This window comes from Lepidochelys olivacea (assembly GCF_965140295.1).
Source record: "Lepidochelys olivacea isolate rLepOli2 genome assembly, chromosome: 7".
NCBI classification, from domain to species: Eukaryota; Metazoa; Chordata; order Testudines; family Cheloniidae; genus Lepidochelys; species Lepidochelys olivacea.
Genome location: NC_140417.1, coordinates 112,709,323 through 112,732,523, shown reverse-complemented (window position 1 = coordinate 112,732,523; position 23,201 = coordinate 112,709,323). Strand labels below are relative to the sequence as shown.

Sequence of the window (23,201 nt, the reverse complement as noted above, 5' to 3'; positions counted from 1 at the left end):
AGACCAAGCTGGATGAGCAAGCATCTCAGAGAGGTGATTAAGAAAAAGCAGAAAGCCTACAAGGAGTGGAAGATAGGAGGGATTAACAAGGAAAGCTACTTTATCCCTACGTGTTCTGACCTCAATAAAGTGAGAAAAGCCAAAAGCCATGTAGAGTTGGACCTTGCAAAGGGAATTAAAACCAACAGTAAAAAGGTTCTATAGCCATATAAATAAGAAGAAAACAAAGAAAGAAGAAGTGGGACCACTAAACACTGAGGATGGAGTGGTGGTTAAGGATAATCTAGGCATGGCCCAATAGCTAAACAAATCCTTTGCCTCAGTCTTTAATGAGGCTAATGAGGAGCTTAGGGATAATGGTAGGTTGACAAATGGGAATGAGGATATGGAGGTAGATATTACCACATCTGAGGTAAAAGTCAAACTCAAACAGTTTAGTGGGATTAAATCAGAGGCCCAGATAATCTTCATCCAAAAATATTAAAGGAACTGGCACATGAAATTGCAAGCCCATTAGCAAGAAATTTTAATGAATCTAAGCTCAGGGGTTGTACTGTACAACTGGAGAATTGCTAACATAGTTCCTATTTTTAAGAAAGGAAAAAAAGTGATCTGGGTAACTACAGGCTTGTTAGTTTGACATCTGTAGTATGCAATGTCTTGGAAAAAAATTTGAAGGAGAAAGTAGTTAAGGTCATTGAGGTAATTGGGACAAAATACAACATGGTTTTACAAAAGGTAGATCATGCCAAACCAACCTGATCTCCTTCTTTGAGAAGGAGACAGTTTTTTTAGACAAAGGAAACACAGTGGATCTAATTTACATCTGTTTCAATAAGGCATTTGATACGGTTCCACGTGGGGAGTTATCGGCTAAATTGGAAAAGATGGGGATCAATATGAAAATTGAAAAGTGACTAAGGAACTGGTTAAAGGGGAGACTACAACAGGTCATACTGAAAGGTGAACTGTCATGCTGGAAGGAGGTTACTAGTAGAGTTCCTCAGGGATTGGTTTGGGGACCAATCTTTTTATTACTGACCTTGGCACAAAAAGTGGGAATGTGCTAATAAAGTTTACGGATGACACAAAGCTGGGAGGTATTGCCAATACAGAGAAGGACCGGGATATCGTACAGGAAGATCTGGATGACCTTGTAAATTGGAGTAATAGGATGAAATTTAATAGTAAAAAGTGCAAGGTCTTGCATTTAGGGATATAACAAAAAGTCTTCTTGTTAAAGCTGGGGGCGCATCAGTTGGAAGTAACAGAGGAGGAGAAGGACCTCGGAGTATTGGTTGATCACAGGATGACTGTGAGCTTCCAATGTGATGTGACCATGGAAAAAGCTAATGCTGTCTTGGGATGCATCAGGTGAGGTATTTCCAGTAGAGATAGAGGTATTAGTACTGTTATACAAGGCACTGGTGAGACCTCATCTGGAATATTGTGTGCAGTTCTGGTCTCCCATGTTTAAGGAGGATGAATTTAAACTGGAACAGGTACAGAGAAGGGCTACTAGGATGATCTGAGGAATGGAAAAATCTGTCTTATGAAAGGAGACAGAAAGAGCTTGGCTAGTTTAGCCTAACCAAAAGAAGGCTGAGGGGAGATATAATTGCTCTCTATAAATGTATCAGAGGGATAAATACCACAGAGGGAGAAGAATTATTTAAGCTCAGTACCAATGTGAACACAAGAACAAATGGATATAAACTGGCCATCAGGAAGTTTAGACTTGAAATTAGACTAAGGTTTCTAACCATCAGAGGAGTAAAGTTCTGGAACAGCCTTCCAAGGGGAGCAGTGTGGGCAAAAGACATATCTGGCTTTAAGACTAAGCTTGATAAGTGTATGGAAGGGGATGGTATGATGGATAGCCTAATTTTGTCAAAGATCAATTATTTGCTTTTTAGCAGTAAATATGCCCAGTGGCCTGTGATGGGATGTTAGATGGGGTGGGATCTGAGTTACTACAGAGAATTCTTTCCTGGGTGTCTGGCTGGTGAATCTTGCCCACAGGCGGAGGGTTTAGCTGATTGCCATATATGGGTCAGGAAGGAATTTTCCTCCGGGCAGATTGGCAGAGGCTTTGGGGTTTTTTTGCCTTCCTCTGCAGCGTGGGGCACGGGTCACTTGCTGGAGGATTCTCTTCACCTTGAAGTCTTTAAACCACGATTTGAGGACTTCAGTAGCTCAGACGTAGATTAGGGGTTTGTTATAGAGTGGGTGGGTGAGATTCTGTGGCCTGCGTTGTGCAGGAGGTCAGACTACATGATCATAATGGTCCCTTTGGACCTTAAAGTCTGATTCCATGATTAACCTTTTGTTGTCCAGTGTGGGGTTTATATACCCCATCACAGTTGTAAAAGAGAAAATGATTAAATTTTCAAAAATAAGTCCCACTTTTAAACATGAGTTAGTCACTCAGGGCCACATTTGTCAAGGTTTTCAGGTGCCTAAAGATGCAGATAGGTGCCTAGTGGCCTATGCATCAACTCCTATGGGAGTTAGGCACCTCAGCACTTTTGAAAATCCTACTTGGCGCCTTTCGGCACCTAAATACTTCTTCAAACTTGGTTCCGAGAGCCTAATTTCCAATTATTTTAAATGAGATTTAGGCTCCTAAGGCCCAGATCCTCAAAAGTATTAGGCATCTAACTGCCATTGATTTCAATTGGAATTAGGCACCTAAAAAAAATCACTTTTGAAAATGGCACTTAAGATCCTAAATCCTGTACTCAGTTTTGGAAAAAAAAAATATTGAAAAGTGCAGGACATAGTCCCTGTCCCACAGAACTTACAAATATAAGTACAGCCACAGAGGAGGGGTCATTGGTTTGACCTCAGTAGTGGTGGGCATGTAAGAAGTGAGTTTTGAGGAGCAATTTATATGACTTTAATAGGACTATTCACATTAGGAATACGGATGTGAATATAATGGCTTTCAGGATTGCTCCCAAAAATAGCACTATAAGTACTTTACATCTGGTTAAGAAGAATTCTCCATATAATTAGTTTTAAATGAACTTGAAGGATGTTGCTTAACTTGTGTTATTTCACTTGAGACAAATTAATAAATACAAATTAACTTTTAAAGGAATTTTGATTGCACTTGCATTTTTAAATGTCATAGTTTATTTTAGATTGTATGCCCCATATTCAGACCCTGTTTGCATTTTCTGGTTAAAAGGAGACAGAGGATTTTTCAGCTGTTGCTATGATACGAGCAGAGCAGAATTGGGAGCTGTGAAGCAGCATCACAGCTGCAGGTAAATTAATTCTTCCTCTCAGTCTCCCATCTAAGGGTCCAGTTAGGGGATACTGTAGAGCAACAAGTATGGATGAGGGGGAGATAATGATCAGTTGGTGTGGGGTGGGCAAGACAAATCTAGGTTGATATGAAAGGAAAGATCTAAGGGAAGGGTAATGAGAAACTCAGCTGCTGAAGAGGAAAGGACTGAGCAGGTGATAGTAGGCTGGTTACAGAGCAAGACATGAATGGAATGTAGGGTTACAAGAAGCAAGTGCATGGAAGTTGATTCACTGCTAGCAAGATTAAAATGAGGTCATTTAATCATCTGAGTGGTTGTGGTGTATGGACTTCCAAGCTACTGTGTTTCCGTGGCTGTGGTGGCAGCAGAATCTCTCCATCACAAAGTAACAACCACCACTGTCTGGGATTCCTTACACTCTAACTTTTGCCAGGACTTTCCTTGCCCTACCCACCACACTGTTATCAGCTGAGACTTACTCATCCCACTTCATCATCAGCCAGGACTCTCTTCCTTCCCGGCCCCTGTACTTTCCCAATTCCACAACCAAGATACTTTATTATAAAACATGGCTGATCTGTTGTACTTCACTCTGGCCTAAATCCGGCCTGTTTCTCTGCAAGCACCGTTTCCATGTCCCTCTTCATTCTCTTCTGCAATGTCTTGAGGAATACTTTTCCTGGCACACTCAATAAGCTAATTCCTCTATAATAGTTGCACTTTCTCTTATCTCCTTTTTAAAAGAGGATCAGTACTATTAATGCTTTCCCCCATTCACTCCGCACTTGCTCTTGCTTGTAAATCTTGAATAGTTTGTGCATCACCTTTACCATGAGACCCTTGCCTGTTTGCAACAACTCTGCATCTGGGTTGTCATTTCCTCACATCTTTTTTCTTTTTCAGACTTTGAGATCTTTATTACTACTAAGAATTCCAGATTGTGCTCTCCAATTTTTGTACTGGGAAGCTTCTTCAGGACCGTTTTGTCTACTATGTTCTGCAGGTCTTCTCTTTGCTTGTTTGTCACCACTGACATCTTCAATACATATGTCCCCCACAGTTCCCTTATCTTGTGATAAAACCTTGTGCTGCAATTCTTTCTGTATTCTTCTGCTCCTTTACATTGTTCATTTATCCAGTTATTTGTGTCTTTGTTTTCTCTCTCTGGTCAACCCATTGTACTCAGCTAATAGACTTGCAGCTTCCTACACTTGTCACTCAACTGCAGCTCTTAATGTATTCTCCATCTTGGTTTCTTTGTGTAGACCTTATACCCCAAAACTTGCTCAACCACTCTTAATATAATTTTTTTACACTGTTTCATGCCTCTTCAACATTCATTTCTTCGTTCACGAGAGACATGATGTTTCTCCACTAGGCTTCTTAGTTTTCTTTCCTGAAATTTGGCTCTTCTAATTTACCCACACTATAGATCTTAGTTCTTGGCACTTTTTCAGTTGCCCTTGGCCTCAACCTCTAACTTAACACTAACTTATGATCCTATTGATATCAGCCACAGATAATCTGAATGTCGATGCACTTGATGTTCATCCGAGATTCAGTTATGAAGTCTATCATTTTCTGTATTTGCCCATCAGAGGATATATAAGTCCACTTTCTCTGCAGCTTTCTTTGTTGAAGTAGCATATTTTTTATCACAAGGTTGTAATTTAGGCAGAAGTTTAGCTGCCTCTCTTTTGTTTTCTTTATGAAGTCCAAATCTGCCGGTTACTCCAGCCCAATACTACTTCTACATTAAAATATTCCAGCACCAGTTCATCTGGTCTTGAAACTGTGTGTATTATTTTCTGTAGATCATGATAAAATGTCAATTTTTTCCTCTGGCACTGCTAAGTTTGGCACATGGACTATTGTGACTGCATCAGGTTTGATTCTAAATCTCACCTTCAGCATATGAGGCTAAATGTCATAAGTCCCTGGCATTAGCAACAATACAACTCCATCCTGGTGTTTACCATCTTTTCTTCCTGATGTCAGTATCCTGTGTTCATCCTGATAGAATTCTCCTTTGCCTTCCCATTTTTTTTTTGGTTAAATGAATAATTTCCCACTCATATCTTTTTAACTCTATCATTACTGCAAGTGCTCCAGCCTGGTATAATGTTCTTTCATTCCATGTTCCAATTTGTGTATTGTGTTTGTTCCAACTGCATACTTTCCAATCGGTGAATGTGGCTTGTGTTTGTCTGGGCACCTGCATTCTCCCCCCCCCCCTTTCCAGTCTTTATTTAGTTTCTATGGTCCAGTACTCACCAAGTGTTCAACCACAGCTCCTTGACTTTGTGGTTGACCAGTGTATTGTACTCCATCTACAAAACTGCTCCGAGCTATCCACTAGTTTGCTTCAGTACCATTTTTGCCAGTGTTGTACTTTGGAAGTTGTTTTGCTGGCTTCACCATAGAAGATTATGTGCACTTGGAGGACGAGACAGGTTTTCATTAGCAGTCACTGCTAGATACCCTCACAAGGTTTATCATACCAGCCAAGGCAAGGTCCTGGAGTGTGGTGAACATGCAGCTACTAGGAGCCACTAGTGAGAGTTGAGTGAGTCACCATGACCAACTTGCAGGTGAAGTCCATTGACTTTGAAAGTCAGTGGGACTTAGACTACTATGGGTCTTAGCTAACAAAGTCAATTATGTCCATATATTTAAAGGTAATTAGGCACCAAAAGATGCAGAGAAGCACCTGTTGAGATTTTCAGAAGTGCTTAGGTGTTTAACTCCTGTTGAAACCAATGGGAGTTAGGCATCTAGGCGCTTTTGAAAATCCCACTAAATCTTTAGGTGCACACATTCTTTTAAAAGTCTGGCCCTTAGACAGTGTTGAGAATTGTACCCATTGTATTTGTTTGTTATGTGGACAGGGTAAGATTTCTGAGGTCTTAACTGTTCATTTAAGTGCTTGTGTTTTGTAAACAATGTGGTAGGGAAATATATTTTTCCTTTTGCAATCTTTATTTTTTTTGAAGCAAAGTTGTTTTTTGGTTTTAGAATAAAATGATACTTCAAAGAAATCATTAGTAAATTTAGTAAATCTGAAGAATGTTTAGCATAGAATGCAAGGCATCTTTGAATTTTAATGGCATTGGTTATGTTTGAAATGTTTGGTTTTTATTTCTCCAGTATGGAAATTTATCCTAAACAATAATGCAAACTAAAGTTTTAGATAAAATTCTGGGAGGCTGTGTAGTCATATATGTATGTCATATGAGCATGCCACATGCATTAACATTTTTTTAAATTTCCCTTTGCACTTGAGAATAAAAGTTGGACATTTGAATTTTTACTTAGAAATTTTATTTAATTTCACCTTCCTTTCATTTATAATACCAATTCCTCAAATGTATACTTCTTTTAATGAAAACATGTCATTCTAAGTTATTTGTACTTGAGTTTGTATGTGTGTTAACAGGAATAAATGTTTTTATTATAATTAAACATGAATACTCAGTAAGATACAGAGTGCAATTTGTTTATAACAGCACATTAGTTAGAAACAAAACTGTATTTCTTTAGAGGCTGTTTGCTGGGGAAACATTGATAATGAGATAGAACTCTACAGTATGTCTCTCTTCCTCATTAGCACAGCAAGTTTGAGAAGTCTGTCCTTGTAGTTTAGTATGAAAATCCCTGATTACTTCTATATAAAAAGAGAAAACCAAACATTGAAATTTATTGCTTTTGATCAAGAAAAGGTAACAATGTTAATTAAAATGTTCATCCATGTAGTTTCCAAAGTACTAGTGTTTATTCTTTTTGTGGCAATTTCTTTGAATTGTACACTTTCTGATCTTCATCCTGCATGACTAGTAAAATCTTAACATAAACAGCCACACTGGGTCAGACCAAAGGTCCATCCAACCCAGAATCCGGTCTTCTGACAGTGTCCAATGCCAAGTGCTCCAGAGGGAATGAACAGAACAGGTAATCAAATGATCCATCCCCTGTTGCCAATTCCCAGTTTCTGGCAAACAGAGGCCAAGGACACCATCCCTGCCCATCCTGGCTAATAGCCATTGATGGACCTATCCTCCATGAATTTAATCTAGTTCTTTTTGAACACTGTTATACTCTTGGCCTTCACGACATCCTCTGACAAGGAGTTCCAGATTGACTGTGCATGGTGTGAAAAAATACTTCATTTTGTTGTTTTTAAACCTGCTGCCTATTAATTTCATTTGGTGATCTCTAGTTCTTGTGTTATGAGAAGGAGAAAACTCTTCCTTACTTTCTCCACACCAGTCATGACTGCACAGACCTCTATCCTAACCCTCCCCCACCCCCTTAGTCATCTCAAAGCTGAAAAGTCCGTCGTATTAATTTCTCCTTATAGGGAAGGCATTCCATACCCCTAATCATTTTTGTTGCCCTTTTCTGGGCCTTTTCCAATTCCAATATATCTTTTTTGAGATGGGGCGACCACATCTGCATGCAGTATGGATTTATATAGAGGCAATATGATATTTTCTGTCCTATTATCTATCCCTTTCTGAATTGTTCCCAGCATTCGGTTTGCTTTTTTGACTACCCTTGCACATTAAGTGGATGTTGTTTTCAGAGAACTATCCAAAATCTGAGTGGTAACTGCTAATTTAGACCCCATCATTTTATACGTATGGTTGGGATTATGCTTTCTAATGTGCATCACTTAGTATTTATCAACATTGCATTTCATCTGCCATTTTGTTGCCCAATCACCCAGTTTTGAGGGATCCTTTTGTAGCTCTTCTCAGTCTGCCTGGGACTTATCTTGAGTAGTTTTGTATCATCTGCAAATTCTGCCACCTCACTGTTTACCCCTTTTTCCAGATCATTTATGAATATGTTAAATAGGACTGGGCCCAGTACAGACCCCTGGGGGACATCACTATTTACCCCTCTATTCTGAGAGCTGACCATTTATTCCTACCCTTTGTTTTCTATCTTTTAACCAGTTACCAATCCATGAGAGAACCTTTCCTCTTATCCCACAATTGCTTACTTTGCTTAAGAGCCTTTGATGAGGGACCTTGTCAAAGGCTTTCTGAAAATCTAAATCCACTGGATCCCCTGGTCCACTTGCTTGTTGACCCCCTCAAAGAATTCTACTCGATTGGTGAGGCAAGATTTTCCTTTACAAAAACCATGTTGACTCTTCCCCAACAAATTATGTTCATCTGTGTCTGACAATTTTGTTCTTTAGTATAGTTTCAACCAGTTTGCCTGGTACTGAAGTCAGGCTTACCAGCCTACAATTCTCATGGTCTCCTCTAGAGCCCTTTTTAAAAATTGGTGTCACATTAGCTATCCTCCAGCCAGTTGGTACAGAAGCTGATTTAAAATGGTTACAAATTAGTTAGTAGTTCTGCAATTTCACATTTGAGTTCCTTCAGAAGTCTTGGGTGAATACCATCTGGTCCTGGTGACTTACTGTTAAGTTTATCAATTTTTTCCAAAACCTCCTCTAATGACACCTCAAACTAGGACAGTTCCTCAGATTTGTCACCTAAAAAGAATGGCTCAGGTTTAGAAATTTCCCTCATGTCCTCAACCATGAAGACCAGTGAAATTAATTAATTCACTTTCTCCACAATGGCCTTATCGTCCTTGAGTTCTCCTTTAGCATCTTGATAGTCCACTGGCCCTACTGGTTGTTTAGGCTTCCTGAATCATAGACTGTCAGGGTTGGAAGGGACCTCAGGAGGTAGTCTAGTCCAATCCCCTGCTCAAAGCAGGACCAATCCCCAACTAAATCCTCCTGCTTCTGATGTACTTATTTTTTTTTGCTATTACTTTTTGAATATTTGGCTGGCTGTTCTTAAAATTATTTTTTGGCCTTCCTAATTTTATTTTGACACTTCATTTGCTGGAGTTTATGCTCCTTTCTATTTTCCTCACTAGGCTTTAACTTCCACTTTTTAAAGGATGCCTTTTTACCTCTCACTGCTTTTTACTTTGTTATTTAGCCACAAGGGCTCTTTTTGGTTCTCTTACTACATTTTTAAATTTGGGGTGTACATTTAAGTTGAGTCTCTATTATGCTGTCTTTAAGAAGTTTCATGCAGCTTGCAGGGATTTTACTTTTGGTGCTTACCTTTTAATTTGTTTAACCTCCTCATTTTGTTTAGTTCTCCTTTTGGAAATTAAATGTTACAGTGTTGAGCCACTGTAGTGTTCCCCCACCAGAAATGTTAAATTTAATTATGGTCACTATTACCAACCAGTCCAGCTATATTCACCTCTTGGACCTGATCCTGTGCTCCACTTATGACTAAATCAAGAATTGTCTCTCCTCTTGTGGGTTCCAGGACTAGCTGCCCCAGAAGCAGTCAATTAAGGTGTCAAGAAACTTTATCTCTGCATCCCTTCCTGAGGTGACATCTATCCAGTCAATACGGGGATAGTTGAAATTCCCCATTGAGTTTATTTTAGTAGCCTCTTTAACCTTGGTGAGCATTTCACAGTCACTATCACCATCCTGGTCAAGTGGCCTGTAATATATCCCTACTGCTATATTCTTATGCAAGCATGGAATTTCTATCCATAGAGATTCAGTGGTACAGCTCAATTCATTTACAATTTTTACTTCATTTGATTCTATGCTTTCACATATAATGCCACTCCCTCACCAGCACAACCTGTTCTGTCCTTCCAATATATTTTGTACCGTGGTATTACTGTGTCCCATTGATTATCCTCATTCCACCAAATTTCTGTGATGCCTATTATATCAATATCCTCATTTAATATGGGGCACTCTAGTTCACCCATTTTATTATTTAGACTTGTAACATTGGTATATAAGAACTTTAAAAACTTGACACTTTTTAGCTGTCTGCCATTACATGATGTAATTGAATGGGACTGTTCTCATTTGACAGTTTCTAATCAGATCCTACCTGTATTTTATCATCTTCCATCCTCTCCTCCTTATTAGGACATAGGGAAGGAGCTATAAATGGAGATTCCCTAAGGGATGTCCAAACTATGTGCTCCTCTGCACCTGTTAAAAGAAAAGGAGTACTTGTGGCACCTTAGAGACTAGCAAATAACCTTCTGTCTGTAAGCAAGGACTGGCCTGTCTCCTAAGATCTGAGAGAGAAAGAAAATAACAGAACGGCACTAGCCATCACCTTCAGCCCCCAACTAAAACCTCTCCAATGCATCAAGGAGCTACAATCTATCCTGACAGACGACCTATCACTCACAGATCTTGGGAGACAGGCCAGTCCTTGCTTACAGACAGCCCCCCAACCTGAAGCAAATACTAACCAGCAACCACACACCACACAAAACCACTAACCCAAGAACCTATCTTTGCAACAAAGCCCATTGCCAACTGTGTCCACATATCTATTCAGGGGACACCATCCTAGGGCCTAATCAAATCAGCCACACTATCAGAGGCTTGTTCACCTGCATATCTACCAATGTGATATATGCCATCATGTGCCAGCAATGCCCCTCTGCCATGCACATTGGCCAAACTGGACAGTCTCTATGTAAAAGAATAAATGGACACAAATCGGACATCAAGAATTATAACATTCAAAAACCAGTTGGAGAACACTTCAATCTCTTTGGTCACTCGATTACAGACCTAAAAGTGGCAATTCAACAAAAAAACTTCAAAAACAGACTCCAAAGAGAGACTGCTGAATTGAAATTAATTTGCAAACTGGATACAATTAACTTAGGCTTGAATAAAGACTGGGAGTGGATGGGTCATGACACAAAGTAAACTATTTCCCCATGTTTATCTCCCCTCCCCTGTTTTTGTCAACTGCTTGAAATGGCCCATCTTGATTATCGCTACAAAATGTTCCCCTCCACCTGCTCTCCTGCTGGTAATAGCTCAACTTACCTGATCACTCGTTACAGTGTGAATGGTAACACCCATTGTTTCATGTTCTTGGTGTATATAAATCTTCCCACTGTATTTTCCACTGCATGCATCTGATGAAGTGAGCTATAGCTCACGCAAGCTTATGCTCAAATAAATTGGTTAGTCTCTAAGGTGCCACAAGTCCTCCTGTTTTTTGAGGATACAGACTAACATGGCTGCTACTCTGAAATCTGCACCTGTTGGCTTTCCCCCCAGTGCTTAGTTTTAGAACTGCTCTACAATGTTTTAAATTTTAAGTGTCAGCTATCAGTTCCGTTTGCTTTAGGTGGAGCCCATCCTCCCTGTATAGCTTCCTCCTTTCCCAAAAGTTTCTCTAGTTCCTAATAAATGTAAACCCCTCCTCCCTACACCATTGTCTCATCCATGCATTGAGACCCTGCAGTTCAGCCTGTCTAACTGGCCCTGCATTTGGAACTGCAGGTATTTCAGAGAATGCTACCATCGAGGTTCTGGACTTCAATCTCTTACCTAGCAGCCTAAATTTGGCCTCCAGGACCCCTCTCCTATTCCTCCCTATGTCATTGGTACCTACATGTAGCACAACCACCAGCTCCTCCCCAGCACTACACATAAAACCTATCTAGAGGTCTTGAGAGATCTGCAACCTTTGCACTAAGTGGGCAAGTAACCATATGGTTCTCTGTCATCGCAAACCCAGCTATCTAGGTTTCTAATGATCGAATCACCCATTATACTAATACCTATCTCTAATAACTGGAGTTCCCTTCCCTGGAGAAGTATCCTCAGTGCGAGAGAATACCACATCATCATCATCTGGAAGGATGCCTTCTTTAGAGATTATAGGCAAGGTAACTGGCCACTGATTAAGAATCGAAAAGTCTGGTCCATCTCCTATAGGATGCAGTTGGAGTCTTTCCATTGATTTCCATAGGAGCTGGATCAGGCTTCAAGTGAGAGGAGTAATGCAAGAACTTTCATCTTACTGGCTTCAGGTCTGTGGCCTGTACACAGTTTTTTTTTTCCTGGCAGCTCAAGAAAGACATTCAGGGAATGGGACAAAGGTGAATGAGAGCATTTCCTATGAAAAGGGTCTAGATCCTGGCAATGGTCTCTTGGACCACTCGAGGGATGCATCATGCTATGCTGCTCTCAGTGCAGCTCTTGTGATACAGCTAATTGGCCAACCTGACAGCTGTCTCCTCTATCTCTGCTATGCCAACTCTCTCATGCTCATGTACCCATCCTCTGATTCCTGCAGTTTCAAGTCCCACCACTGTAAACTGTGGTAGGTGACTTATCCCCATTTATCCCTGAGCTGGACCTGTAGGAGAGGAGCGAACAAATAGTTTTACCCTTATTTCATGTTTTGTACCAGAAGAGTTCTTTACTTTGCGCAGACCCAGGGGTTATCAGTCTACTAGTCCCGGATTTCAAGCAAGAACTGGAGATAGGGGCCAGGGACAGTTTTTTTTAAAAAAAGTTAAAATATCAGAAATTAAATAAATAAATAGTTATAACAGTAAATGTATGTGCATTCTACACTAGTGAATCTATGTTCATCTCCCTTTGTGATTATAGAGATTGTACCAAAAGCTTTTGGTGGAATAACCCTTCTTAGCAAAAAGCACACTGTTAATAAAAGGGTGCATGGCTTAAAATGGCTCATTGCATTGGATTCTCTCAATAAGAACAGCTGGAAAATGATGATTTACATTTTGGCTGATTAAATAATAGTGTTGAAATTCCTCCTCTGTATTCCCTAAGGTTCCTGAACCAGCACCTGGCTCTTATGCATCCTTTATTACAATTTGTTTACTCTCCTCTTTCCCATTCCCCCCCCCCCCCAAGTTTTCAACAGGGAAAATAATTTTGAAATTAGCAAAACCAATGGATCAGAACAGTTCTGCAATCTTATAGCTACAAGAACCACTGAAAACTCAATTACCTAAAAAAAATTCTGTACCAGAAACTAATAAAAGCACAACATAATTATAAATAGTGGTCCTAGAAGGAGACGACCACATTTTTCCTTCTCCATAACAGGCCCAAAGAGGATTAAAGAACCCTCATAAGAAATGTTGGCCATTGACATTGGCCATTAAGAAGGTAGAGCTTTGCATTTAGAAGCATTTATTTGCATTTGCATTTATTTAACTGTTCTTTTCCACTGCCAAATTCAGGGCAATCAATCGTCTTGAATCTGAACAGGCAGATTTGAGCGTCTCAAGTAAAACTAAGCTGTTGATTTTAATTACTTAATTGACCTGCTTAACGGAAGCTCCTCCCCCCTCTCATATGGTTCTTCCTTCTGCTACACTTAGGTGCCACTGTAGCAGGCTCTCTCAAGGATGTCCAAACAAGGAATTGATAAAAAGGGTTTAGGAGATTCCCAGTGAAGAGGTCTTTAAACAAAGAAACTATTGATTCAAAATTCTAACTCCATGTATTTTACAGTATTGACAGAACTTAGGTTATGAGGGTTGCACAGTTTATTATTTTATTTTGTTAAATATATGAAGATGCAGCTGACTGTGGCCTGCAGCTGAAGAAATGTTTGGGCTCTCTCATTCCAGACCTTAGACTGTTGTCCATGTCACAATTATTATTAATGGGTACTTGAGTTAACAATCTCAGAAGAGGGACTAAAGGATGAATTGACATGGACTCTTGCCCCCTAGAGAAAGATCTTCCAGGTCATAATTTCAGTCCTGTTGGCAAGTTGGTCTTGGGAATACTATGCACAAGAGAAGTACTAGTCTTAATCAATGGCACTTAGATGTAGCTAGAAAATCCTTGATTTTTTTTAAAATGACTGTACAGACCAATTCAAAGGTATCCTGGACTCCAACAGTGGATACAAGCTTTTAGAATCTTTTTGCCTTCCCCTTCACTATAGAAAGCTTCAATAGGATGTGGTGGGATTCTGTACAGCTTCTCCCCAAAATGAGTGGATGGAGGGAATTACCAATACTCCATAAGAAGATCTAGCTGAGAGAACTATTGTCAAAAATTAGAATGATAAGTGTCTGGAATTTTTGACTAGGGGAGGGAAGGCAAATGCTGGGTGGGAAGTGTAGAGATTTAATAGCTCAGGTATTACACAAATAAACTACATTTTTGCTGCTCTCTTTGGGAATATAACAGCAATATTCTTTGAAGTTTTGTTATTCAAAGTAGTTAGCAAAGGATATACTTGGTACCCTGGACAAAATATACCCATTGCTGCCTGATGTGCCAATCCAAAACATCATACTAATTAATGTCTTGCCAAGTTGCAGTCCCTACATTCCTTTAAATTACAGATAGCCAAACAGGAGAACAGTGTAGACACATGAAATTTCTTCCTTCAGATAACCAATTTTTTCCAAAAATCGGTTGTCATTTTCAGTTAATTCACCTTTTTTCTTTTGGAGACTACTGTGGGCCTGCTGGCGATTAACTTGTTGTAGTGGAGACAGGAACAATGTTTGTTGGAGATAAGCACAGCCTGCAGGCTGTGCATTCCCTTCTGACTTGAAAACTGGGTTATTGACAGCTATCAATCATCATGACAAAGTTCAATTCTCCTTCATTTTGTGTGTTTACTACTCCTGCTTTAATGTGTTACTTTCAGCCTTGTTGCCCTCACAATGTACATAATTATTTTCCAGAACAGTTATATAAAATAATTTGATCTTAATTCTTTTTTTTTTGTAATTGCAGTTGTTTTTTGTCCTTACTGCTGGTAGCTGCTGTCGTTTGGAAGATCAAACAAACCTGTTGGGCTTCTCGACGGAGAGAGGTATCAATAACATTAGGATTACTAGGGTGGTTTTATCTTTGAGTGAATTCAGAGCTGCAAGTGAAATTAAAGTAACTCCCTTCAGATACATCATCTTTACTTGCCAGTTTTTTGTGCTAAGACAGAATAAGTGAACCTGCTTTCTTTCCCTGGTGTAAGATTATTACCTTGCTGTGGAATATGTTCTCTACTGCTGTCAAACTGAGACAGTACAGCAGAAAAGTTGATAAATTGCAAGTAATACAGTACCTGATGACACAGTATCTTAAACTTTCGTTGATGCCATTCTTTACTCTCATACTTCTTTGAGTTATTTGAATGTAATTAATATTAAGACTTCATTGTGCTAGGCACTTGTTTAAACACTTCAAAAGGGACAGTCCCTGCCCAGAACAACTCAGTGTCCTTAGTGCTTGAGTTCATTTTATTGATTTTAAAATTGAGGGAAATTCTGGATCTATTCAAGTCAATAGAAGTTTTACCATTGATTTCACTCATAACGTTTTGTATACATTGCCATATTCTCTGTTGGTGTGAATTGGTATAGCTCTTGGAAAAAATAGCTTGTAATATCCAGTCTTACTTTGTTGAAAAAAGCCATTGCTGATGAGGTACAACTCTAGTTTGCATAAATATGTATGCAGTATGACTCCAAAAGCTGAAAAGGGTTTAAGGCACTGATCCTTGCCTTTGAAACAGTTGGGGACACATTTGTAATGTTAGCAAATAATCACTTATTTGATTGGAGTTTAAATTTAAATTAAAAAAAACGCCACATTTTTTTCTCTGTGGAATTGATTTATCTTATAGTGTCATGACAGTCTATTAAGTATGACTATGCTTTGAATCAAAATTATTTTTTCACTTTATATCTACACTGAATTCATGCATGCTTTAGAAGTATTAGGTAACTAGGTCTTACTGAATTCTTGCAGTAAGAAATAGCATACTAATACCCAATTATAGCTTTGAACTGAAACAACAGAGAAATCCCTATGCTACTATAGTCATTTTACTATAGGTATTGTCTTATTCAAAAGGAACAATATCCAATAGACCTACCTCAAAGGGCATGTGTGCGTGTATATTATATATATAAAAAACATTACTTGGAAAATACAAAACAAGTTTAAACCATGGTCTATTTAACTTCTTACTATTCTATTTGAGCCTAAGTAATTCTGTGCAACGATATATTGTGAAGGAATGCAGCAATTGCTTGATTCTATTTCTCACTTTAATCAGATTTTAATAAGATATTTAAAGAGAAGTGAGAAATTCCTGACTTTATAGATTTAGTGGTCTTTGTGTACTTTGTGGTTACTCTCCTAGATGTTTGAAAAAATACTATTAGAATGACCCCGAGTTAGGGTGACCAGAAGTCCCAATTTTATAGGGACAGTCCCGATTTTGGGGGCTTTTTCTTATATAGGCACCTATTACCCCCCCATCCACTGTCCCGATTTTTTTATGCTTGCTATCTGGTCACCCTACCCCGAGTGTTCTCTGTAAGCCACTTTGACATATTGTCATCATGGGAAAAGATGGAATTCTTAGAAGTGTTTTTTCTTTACTCCAATTTATTTGAGCATAAGCTTTCGTGAGCTACAAGCTTATGCTCAAATAAATTGGTTAGTCTCTAAGGTGCCACAAGTACTCCTTTTCTTTTTGCAAATACAGAGTAACACAGCTGTTACTCTGAAACCTTACAAGGGTTAGTCATCTGCAAGTTTTTCCAGCTCCCTGTTCCAGGTCATTAATACAGATTGTAAATGAATTACTTTTACAATAGAATCATTCTGCATAAAATGGACAGATACCTACATCTCATCATTTTCCATTCATTCAGAACAATCACTTTTCCAGATTATTAATATATTAACATTTTGCAATTTATTCCTACTATTTTTTTTGTTTATTGGTCAGTTTCTTAATCCATGACAACACTGTACTTCTCATCTGTTGTCTGCCTAGGTTCCTGTCTCTTGTGATGTACTTTGGCAAAGGCTTTTTGAACATTTATATAAATTCTGTTTGATTCTTCCATTATACTTTGACTTCTTGCTGAGCTCCCTCTCTTCTGCCCTCTGAAAGGGCAGGCAATAGCAGATACCATCTCTCACCAAGTGTATTGGAAGAAAAAGGAAATAGTCTATTTCTGTTATTTCACGGTTCCCGGAAGATCAATGGAGTGTTGAGCAAGAGAGCATGAACAGGCATCCCCTTTGCTAAATACAATAGATCAGCAACACTACCTACACACAGCTGTATGAAAGGATGTGTAGAACACTGAAATGCTCAGCTCAGGGAACTTGATCCTGAGAAAGAACGACATGGTATATTAACAGACTCTCACAGGATTAAGTGCCTTACAGCATTATTCTGTTGGACAGTGTTCTGGTTGTGTTGTATTGAAACCACCCTGGAGGAACAAGGATCAAGTTTGTGGGTGTCAAAACAGAAATCTTCCTTCACTGATCAGAGTAAATTTACAAACACACAGGAAAATTCACCTAGGAGTTTGTGACAGATTCCTGGGGTACAACCTAGAACTGTGGGACTGCTGAACCCGCTTAACTTTCCACCCTGCGATGTCTCACTTGATGCTTTGCTAGTGACAAGCAGCAAACCTCTCTAATCAACAACATGCAGGGACATACTAGCTAAGTTGCATGAATTCTCTCTAAGCCACTCATACTGTACAGCAGAAAAGACCAGCAAATCCCCCCCAGTCTTGCACCCTGGAAATATACAGTCTTACACTGCTCAAGATCCTCTTGAGCAATGCAAGCTCATTAATTAGTTTGCCACTTCAAAGGCTAGTACACATGCACCAGCCTTTGCTATTTGAGCAGATTCCCTAAGCACTTTAGACAACTCACTGGTAAAGATAAAACATAATAAATGTATTAACTATAAACAGGTAGCTTATAAGTGATTATAAATGGTAGGCATAAAGGTCAAAGATAGTTACCTAAGAAATAAAAAGTAAACAAATTCTAAATCCTAAACTTTATCAGATTCAGTAAGATCTGAAACGGTTTCTCACTCCACTGGATGTTGCAGTTCTTAATAGACAGGCTGAATTCCCTTCTCAGCCTAGGGCCAATCTCCCCAGTTCAAAGTCTTTGTCTTTCCAGCATTCTTGTTGCCTTCAGAGTAAGTGGGGGAGGAGAGGGGTGGTCTCATGATGCCACTGTCCCTTATTTTATACTCTCCATTCCTGTCCCTGGAAAAATGCTGGCACAGACATATCCTGGTGGGCCTTGCTGAATAAGAGTTGAGCAATCCCCATTGTGTGGGGCTTGCACAATGGTTTCTTATTGAATTGTAAATCTCTTGTATGCAATTCCCCTGCTGTCAATGGATGTTTAAAGCTCAACTGGGTGTGGGTCACTTCCTTTGTTGCCACTGTAGAGTTATCTGTGGGCACCTCCCAGCCTCACAACATGTTTCAACAACCCTATAGCAAAATCTCATAACTATTGTGATGGGGTGGACTAGGCCCAAAGGCCCCCTGCTTGAGGCTTCAGGGTTCTGCCACACCCATTCCAGGAAAGGAGCAGTGGAGTGGTCCTCCAAGTAGCCTAGAATGGTTGTGAGGAATCAACCAGAGAGGCCAATCAGGGACCAAGAGGGCCATATAAAAGATGCTGTAGAACAGAGCAGCTGTTAGTTGCTGCTTGGAGCGAAGAAGAAAGGATTGCATGCCTGGATGGAAAAGCAACAGGACCAAAGACAGTCTGTTGGCAGGGACTGGGGAAGTGAGAGGCTACTGGCTGGCTACTAGGACTGAGCTGGAGACACTTTGCTAGCAGGGACCAGGGAAGGAATGAAGGAGCTCCTGGCTGGCTGTGGGCCCTGAGTAGGGACTGATCCTGGGGAGGGCCGCAGGAAGATAGTGTCTCCAGGGAGGAAGCCCTGGGGATATGGCCCCATACCAGGGGTGGACTACTTAAAGACCAAAGCCCAGGGAGCAGTAGAGACACACCACCAGAGGGGTACTGAGACTGTGTACCCTGGAAGCGGTCTGTTATGGTTAACATGCAGACAGTGTCTGTGACTCGCTAGAGGACTGAGTTGCTAAAAAAAAAATCCACCTGAGAACCAAAAGGGATCACCAAAACTGACAACACCCAACCAGAGGGGGTGCTTGTGGGAGGTGGTGCTGACCCTGTTACATCCATATACAATGGAAATATGGATATTTTGATAGAACAATGAGTTTCAGCAGATCATGACCTTTCATATGATACTTTACAAGGCATTCTTTGTACAAAATACCATAGCCATACACAAGTAGTCAGTCTGGAGGTTACAGGATGCTATTTTGGGGAACACTGCATCAGAGTCCTAGAGGGAGTGAGAGACAGATCCGTTTTCAACTCAAGCATTCCCAAATTGTGCAGCAGGTTTGGGGCAGTAAAGGCAGCTTAGAATCGGCTCATTCAGCATAAAATTGTCAGTGACCTATTATATGGCTTATCCTTTTCCATTCATTCAGAAGATGTTGTGAAAAATCAAAAGAAAAGTATGTGCCAGGTAAATTTAGTTACTCCAACCTGGACCTAATGATCATGGTATGCTAACCTTCTTCCCCTCCTCTCCAAGTATTAGTAAGCCTTCCTATTTAAAAATAGGACAAAACACTCATCTCCAGAGGCTTAGAGACATACCCTCATAGATCTAGGTCTCCTGGAATGAGTTATACTTTACCCTCCTGCTGAACAGATGAACTGTTATTTTAGAGGCTAACTGTAAGCTCATAGTTGGTTCTGCCAGCCAGGAACTGGAAATAAAGCTCCAAGCCTCAGTCCTTTTAAGACCTTTTCCTCAGGGTTTATTATGTGCCAAACAATCACAAACAAAAAAGCAAATCAAACGAAAACACTGGGCAACTACTATCTAGAGGCTTTTCCCATTTTAGCAAGCCAAGGGTGAAGAGAACGCACCCCCCCCCCTTAGTTTCCATTTGACCCAGCTTCCCCTTCCTTTTATACTCCTCTCCAAGCAGCCATGTGACCAGCCAGGACCTGTTAATCCTTTACAGATTACAGCACCTGTTCTTTCTCACGCTGTCATACGTGATTTAGTCAGTTTTGGCCTTCCCCCAAAAGCCTCAGTGGTCTCCATTGTAGATTTCCTCACAATCAATACCCTTCTCATTCACATTGCACTTGTTGAGGTTTCTAGAGAATTGTCATCCATTCAGAAATGTTTTGCTATTGCTCTGTCACACATCACATTCAGAATTGACGCAGCAGCCCCTGCCATGAAATTTCAATCTAGGCCTTCTGTTTTCCTCCTTTCTACAAAAATTGATGCATAACTCAGATTCCCTAAATAAGAACATTGAAGAGAACATTTGTTGTTTCAGCATGTTCTGTATCTAAGTTATTCAGTCAATCCCCTCTTTAGAATGAATGTAACAGATTTGCTCATAGGTTATTATACTGAAGAGATTGGCAGTATATCAGTGAGTGCTAGATTGGCTCAAAGGTTTTGTCCCCAGGAAACACTTATGAAAGTCCCCCCTCCCCCATCTCTTGGGTAGCACTTACATTCAAAGAATTTTCTCTTTGAAATAGATTAAGAAATTTATTTTTGTTTACAATACAATATTGAGGGCACTCATTAAACTGATGATGGTGACAGTCCTGCTTAGGCAAGAATAAAAACCATGAAAGTTCTAGTTGAGTTACCTTAGCAAAGCACCAGTCCTTCACTAAGCCAATCAGGAGATAAACATGTATTCCGTCATTCAGCCTCATCCTAAATTTTGAAGAGTTCCTTGTTTCTACCATAGAGATATGGATGCATATATAGCCCAAGTAGATGCATATATAATTCTGCAGTTAATTAATTAAAATTGCTATTGAATATTCTTATAAAAATCTGTATTTTACATATTATAGTTATACCTTACTTACCAGAAAGGTCCTGATCCAAAAAGATGACATATACGATATACTGTAGTCTCTTAAGAAATGAGCAAGTAATGCATGATTGCACATTTATGTATAAATGTACAGAAGGCATGGAATTAAATGTTGTGACAAAGCTCTGACCTTGTCTCAGTGGGTCCTGCACTTCTTGGCAGATTACAATAGCCATAGAGGCTCATTGTGACCCTCCACATAGCCCTTCTCTCTCTAGAGGCAAGGGTCACAGCCTACTGACCCATTTTCATCATGGGCCAGCAAGGAGGGGAGGAGAAGCTATCCTCCCTCATACAGTCTCTTGTCTTCTAGTCTCCATGATTAGTTGGGGAGGGGGAGCCCAGCCCCACTGTCTACTCCAGGCTCCAGCCCAGGGACCCTGATAGTAGCAGCTCTTGGTAGCTGACTTTTTGGAAACAGGACAAGTACAATTTCCTGGGCCACTGTCCCACAGCAGCCCCCCACTTCCTCAATATCTACATCACTCTTACCTCAGGGCCTCCTTTCTTGTGCCTGATAAGGTTTATGCTGCTCCATTTCTCAAGCAGCATGGCTCCCTTCTATGGCTCCTGACACATACACCCCCAAGTAAATGGGAGGCTTTTAACTAGTTTCAGACAGCCCCTGATTGGCTTCAGGTGTCCCAATCAACCTAGCTGTCTCCACTGCTTTCTGGAAGGATCTTAATTGGCCCCAGGTGTCTGGATTAACCTGGAGCAACTGCCATTTGGTTACCATGGTAACAGGGATTTGTTTAGCCTGGGGCTAACATACCTGTTTCTCACTACTTTCCGATAGCCATCTGGCCTTGCCTCATCACAATGTATAAAGGGCCTACTTAAATATAAAGGTTAATATAATTCCTTTATTGAAATGTTTGTATTTATAAACAGCAGTTCATTATACAGTCAGCTGTGCGCCATTTCTCTGTATGAAAGGGTAGTATATACAATCATAAAAAAGTTGAAATCACAGAGAATTCTCTCTTAATATAATGTGTCTGTGCAACACAGCTTATTGCTTTGTTTTATTAGATAAACTTGTTTGTTTAAAAAAAAAACTTTCTAGTCCTGATTTTAATATCAAGGTTGTTTTATTAATGTTGCGCTTTCCAAGCAAATCTCCTGAGTAGTCAAAGGCTCTTAAAAACACACAAATGAAACTGAAATAGACTACTTCTTAATAACAGTAACAATTCATGTAATAGCTCCAAGCTCATTTTTATGGCAACCCTATTGAGAATAAGAAAGTTTGCTTATGTAGATTGTAGTAATGCATGTAAATATGTGAATTTCAGTTAGTAGCTATCTTACAGTAAAGACCATTTCATTTTTTAAACTGTTCCTTTTATAAAAAGTATTTGTGGTCTTCAGTATATTTAATATAATTAATGGAATTTGACATGTTTAAATTCAGAGAGTTAATACATCTGGGAATCTGTGTATTTGTGGAACGTTTTTACAACAGCTTTGTATGTGCAAGCATCCACAGCTTCTAAACATAAAAGACCCAATCCTGCAAACACTTATGTACATGAGTGAAGTGCTCAAGTGATTAAGTTATTAATGTGCATAAGATTTTGCAGGTTGAGGCATTTTGTGTTCTAAGGTTATGGACCCCAGAACACACATTTTTTTCTTTGTATCTTTCTGTGTGGCTTTTCAGAACATGTATTGCCCCTTATGCTGCAAATGTATGCAAGCTTAACTATAGATCTTGTGAGTAGTCCCCTTGAAGTCAATGGGTGGACTACTCACAGGACCAGATCCTTAACTTGTGTAAATCGTTGTAGCTCAGTTGAAGTCAGTGGAGCTATGATAGTTTAAACTGAGGATCTGACCCACAATGTAAACTGTGAAGTTGAATGTAACCTGTGAGCTGAGGATCTGACCTGCAATGCAGAAAGTTAAACATATGCATACGTTTTTGAGGATCAGGGTGATATTTGGGAATGTAATATGTGACTTCCTAAAAATAAACATTTCATTTTCTCCTATGTTGATCATTCTGAAATCATATATGCTCCCAGTTGAGACAGCCTCATCAGTAAAAGACTAATGAATATTTTAATGACAGCAGCAATAAAAGTTGTCATCGCCTTTTGGAAAGACATATTTTACTGAGTGACTTAACAAAGTAGGTCTAATATATACATCTCAAAGGGTGCCATAACTGTCAATGGAAACAGAATGACAGCAGAATTCAATCATATTTGGAAATGTTTTGGAATAATAAGTGAACACACACATACACCGAGTATAGTAAATATAGTCCTTTATTATAATTCTGAGATGCTTGCCTGAACAATTTCCATTCTAATTTTCTAACTTTTTGTC

General features: G+C 39.6%; 1 protein-coding gene across 3 annotated transcripts in view; it reads left to right on the top strand.

Annotated features, from left to right (window-relative positions):
- The window catches only part of ATRNL1 (attractin like 1), a 1,099,511-nt gene that overhangs the window by 685,749 nt on the left and 390,561 nt on the right, over nt 1-23,201 (top strand). For all 3 annotated transcript variants that reach the window (XM_084633632.1, XM_084633634.1, XM_084633633.1), the window contains exon 27: nt 14,848-14,926. In XM_084633632.1, coding sequence (XP_084489758.1) covers nt 14,848-14,926 — 79 coding nt within the window. The remainder of the gene's footprint in view (nt 1-14,847; nt 14,927-23,201) is intronic.